General features: G+C 58.9%; 1 protein-coding gene across 1 annotated transcript in view; it reads left to right on the forward strand.

Annotated features, from left to right (window-relative positions):
• Positions 1-1,686, forward strand: part of EPS8L3 (EPS8-like 3) — a 10,151-nt gene extending 8,465 nt beyond the window's left edge. The window contains exons 15-18 of the mRNA XM_014534670.1: positions 83-208; positions 475-548; positions 1,011-1,143; positions 1,368-1,686. Coding sequence (XP_014390156.1) covers positions 83-208; positions 475-548; positions 1,011-1,143; positions 1,368-1,379 — 345 coding nt within the window. The 3' untranslated portion in view covers positions 1,380-1,686. The remainder of the gene's footprint in view (positions 1-82; positions 209-474; positions 549-1,010; positions 1,144-1,367) is intronic.
• The last annotated feature ends 2,098 nt before the right edge of the window (positions 1,687-3,784 follow it).

Consider the following 3,784-nt stretch of genomic DNA (forward strand, 5'->3'; position numbering starts at 1 on the left):
GCGGGAACGTGGGGAGGGCCAGGGAGGAGAAAGCCTTGTCGGGGAGGAAGAGGCTCCTGTGACTGAGGGTGACTCCCGGCAGGTTCTGGACCACAGCAAGCGGTGGTGGCTGGTGAGGGACCAGACGGGAGACAGCGGCTACATTCCCAGCAACATCCTGGAGCCCCTGCAGTCGGGGCCGCCCGGGAGGCAGAGCCCTGCCCTTCGGGTACTCCGGGGCTCAACCAGCCTCAGCTCTGGGGCCGGAGCGGGTGGGGCAGGGGTCTCGGGACAGTAGAGAAGGCTGTCCTGGTTGATTTCATGTCATTGCGTGCTCACGTGGCCGAGCTTATCAGGAGCCGGATCCGAGCCTAAGCCTGGGCCCTACCTGCCAGCAGCCTAGAGCAGGGCCCAGGCGATGGAGGCCCAGGCGATGGGGGCCCTGGGGGGCTCTGGGAGGAGTTGGTCTCTGACTCCCAGTGCCCCCAATTCTAGGCCCCAATGCTGCGACTGAGCTCCAGGCCCGAGGAGGTCAGAGCCTGGCTGCAGGCAGAGAACTTCACCCCTGGGTGAGCGCCTTGCCCTGGGGTGCGTGGGGGGCCTTGGTGGAGGGTTCAGACAGTAACCAAGGAGACCCAGAACCCCAGGACCTGCCTCCTGTCTACCCGCTACCTACACGGTACTTACATGGTACATGACAGTCCCACACAGCAGAAGAGGGGCTGTGTTCATGCCTAAGTGGGAAGCCCTTGCCATAGGGAAGGCAGTACAATTGGGGGAACACAGGAGGAACCTCGGCTGCTACCCCCCCACCCCCCCACCTACCCCCACAAGATTTTCTTCCCTGCACACCTCCCTCCAGACCAGGAGTCTGAAATTGGTTTAAGCCAAAATGCATAGGTTACTCCTTCACCTCCACACGCCCTGTTCCATGAATTCTCCGGCAACCCCAGCCTCGGAGCCCAAACGGCCCCTCTCTGCCAGACTCGGCCCAAGTCCCCTGCCCACACTGATGGCCTGTCTGTCCCCAGCACCGTGAAGACCCTCGGGGCCCTGACGGGGTCACAGCTGCTGTACCTGAGCCCGGGGGAGCTCCAGATGGTGTGTCCACAGGATGCCCCCCGGGTCGTGGCCCGGCTGGAAGCCAGCAGAAGGACGCTGGGGGTGAGAACACCCCGGGAACCCCAGTGGAAATGTGGGGTGCTCCCTGGGTGACAGTGAGAGCCAGCAGGCCCGCCCCAGGGTGGAACTGAGCGTGGCGGGTTCTGGGCATGGGCTCTTCCCCCAGGGACTTGACAACACGGCTCAGGCAGGCCTGGAGGTCCAAGCGGAGTGTCCACGGGACCTCTGGGGGGTCCCTTCCCTCACCTCCATCCTTCTTTCCTCAGATAAGCCCTTAGGCACCAGCTCGGACGTCTCCAAGATCAAGGCCTTCTCACAGCCAGACGGAGGATCCGATTCTCTTTAGAGCCCCAAGCAGTCCTCTTGCAGGCCCCCAGATTGCAGCGAACCCCACACCCAGCTCACACAGCAAAGAGGATGAGCAAGCCCAGAGGTTGGGCGGATGGTGCCCTCTCACTGCGTGGGGAGCCCTCTCTGGCGACCATCTATTTATTGTGTCTGTCCTAGACCCGGAGCACGCGTGCCTAGCTTTGTCAAGATGCTGCTGAGTCCTCTCCTCCCCAATAAAAGCACCTCCAAGCCTGGCATGCGCCCCCCTTGCAGCTTCTTCTGGGCCTGATGGGGGGGGGGGGGGGGCAAGGGAAGGGAGGCAGGAGGAGCTGGGACACTGGGCAGGACCCAGCAGCAGCCCTGCACCCATCACTGGACCAGACTGAGTGGGAGTGGGAGTCCCACCGCCACCTGGAACGCAGAGCCAGCCTTTGAGATTATGGCCCAGGCTCTGCTTACCCTCTTTCTGAACAAACTCCCAACCATGCTCACCATCGTTGCCCTTCTGCGCACATTGTTCCGGTGAATCCCAAGGCGCCCGCAGCGCCCAGGGCAGGGCGCTCCCCAGGAGCAGAGTCCGGGCTGCGGACAGCGGGAGGCTTTGATCAGCCGCACTGGCTGCTGGTCTGCTTGGCAGCTGCCTCCTTGGATTCCATTTCTGTCCCCTCCTGGTGGGCGAGCCGACCTTGAGCTGCCTCCCCAGCTTGTCTCTAGAGGCAGAATGTAGGGAACGGTGGACTGGACGTTCAAAGTCCACCAACTGGCTGGCAAGGCCCCTCACGCTCTGGGCCCTATTTTCTCAAAGATTAGTGAAGAGCTTCAGCACTAGGATTTAAGGTACAGAGCACAGGCACTTCTACGGATTCAGTCTACACATAAGGCCTGATGTACTGTGGATCAAGGGCCCCTGGAGTTCTTTTTCTTTTCTTTTCTTTTCTTTTCTTTTCTTTTGTTACTCCTCACCAAGGATATTTTTCCCATTGATTTTTATTGAGATTGAGTGGAAGGAAGGGGCAAAGACAGAAAGTCAATGTGAGAGAGACACATCAATTGGTTGCCTCCTGCACATGCCCCAACCGGGGCCGGGGATTGAGCCTGCAACCAAGGTACGTTGCCCTTGACCGAAATCGAACTCGGGACCCTTCAGTTCTCAGGCCGACGCTCCAACCACTGAGCCAAACCAGCTAGAGGCACCCTGGGGTTCTTAGAGGTTTCCGTAAGTATCTCTTAGCTGGATTTGTCCAGGACCTTAACATGGCTGAGGCCCCAGATCACCGGAGGTGCAGACCGCCTACGTCACTCCCTCGAGTTTCCAGCCTCAGAATATCATCTCTTTTCCCGCAAGCGAAAACAGGCGAGACCCTCGGGGTCTGGCACTCAAGGGCAAAAGTTAATCAGAAAGTTAATGTCTTGGGATGGGGAGGAGATATTAAGCCACTGTCCTCTGGGCTGGTGGACCTGCAGGCGTCCTAGGAAAGGGGACACACTCCAGGACCAGGAAAAAAGTGTTTTAGCGCTGTGCCCCCCTGATTTCCCAACAAAGATTGAGACAAGGTGAGGGGCTGCCCGGATGTCCAGTTCAGTGGAACTAACATGAGCTGTGCTGTTAGACCTCAAACTCTCATGAGAATCTGAGAGCTTAGAATGGCAACTCACCCAACCCCTCCAGGCCTCCTTTATCTCCTTCTGTGAAACGGGCATAAAATCTACTTCTCAAAGTTGTGAAGCTTAACATATATGAGGTACCTGGATGACTGCCTGGCATTTCATAGGAAGTGACTGAATGTTAGTCCTATACCTCAGGCGAATTTGTGACTGGCCGTTTGTTATCGTGGGAGGAGAGATTCAGCCATTATGAATGTATCTGTCCCTGTGTGTTGCACTTTTTTTCTTTCTTCTTTTTAGTGAAATGTCCTTTTAAAAAGTCCCAACCTTGCTTCAGCCAGACTAATGGAGAAATAGGATTTCCCACATCCGGGCGAGGCGGGGAAAGGGTTTGGGGTCCTAAGTGGCCGGGGCCCGGTAGACCCTGGGGCCACGAACCTTGGAGGAGCTCCGGCCTCCTGCCCACCCACCAACATGCACACACAAGGGTGGGGTTCCCGGGTGATCGAGCCACAGCCTTGACCACCTTCCCCCCTTGCCCCCCAGCCAAGTAAATATCTCACTCTCCCGGGGTTACCCTCACTGCTCGGCTGTGGGCGCTCTTCCCACGCTGTGGGCACCATTAACAGAGTGCAACTCCCACCCTTGGGGAGCGCAGAGTCCCAACCCCAGGTCCCCCGGCCCTCAGCCCCCCAGTCCCCCCAGCACGCGCGCTGCACCCCTCCCGGGGCCTCGGGGCTGCAGGAGC

Source organism: Myotis brandtii, unplaced genomic scaffold (genome assembly GCF_000412655.1).
Source record: "Myotis brandtii unplaced genomic scaffold, ASM41265v1 scaffold131, whole genome shotgun sequence".
NCBI classification, from domain to species: domain Eukaryota; kingdom Metazoa; phylum Chordata; class Mammalia; order Chiroptera; family Vespertilionidae; genus Myotis; species Myotis brandtii.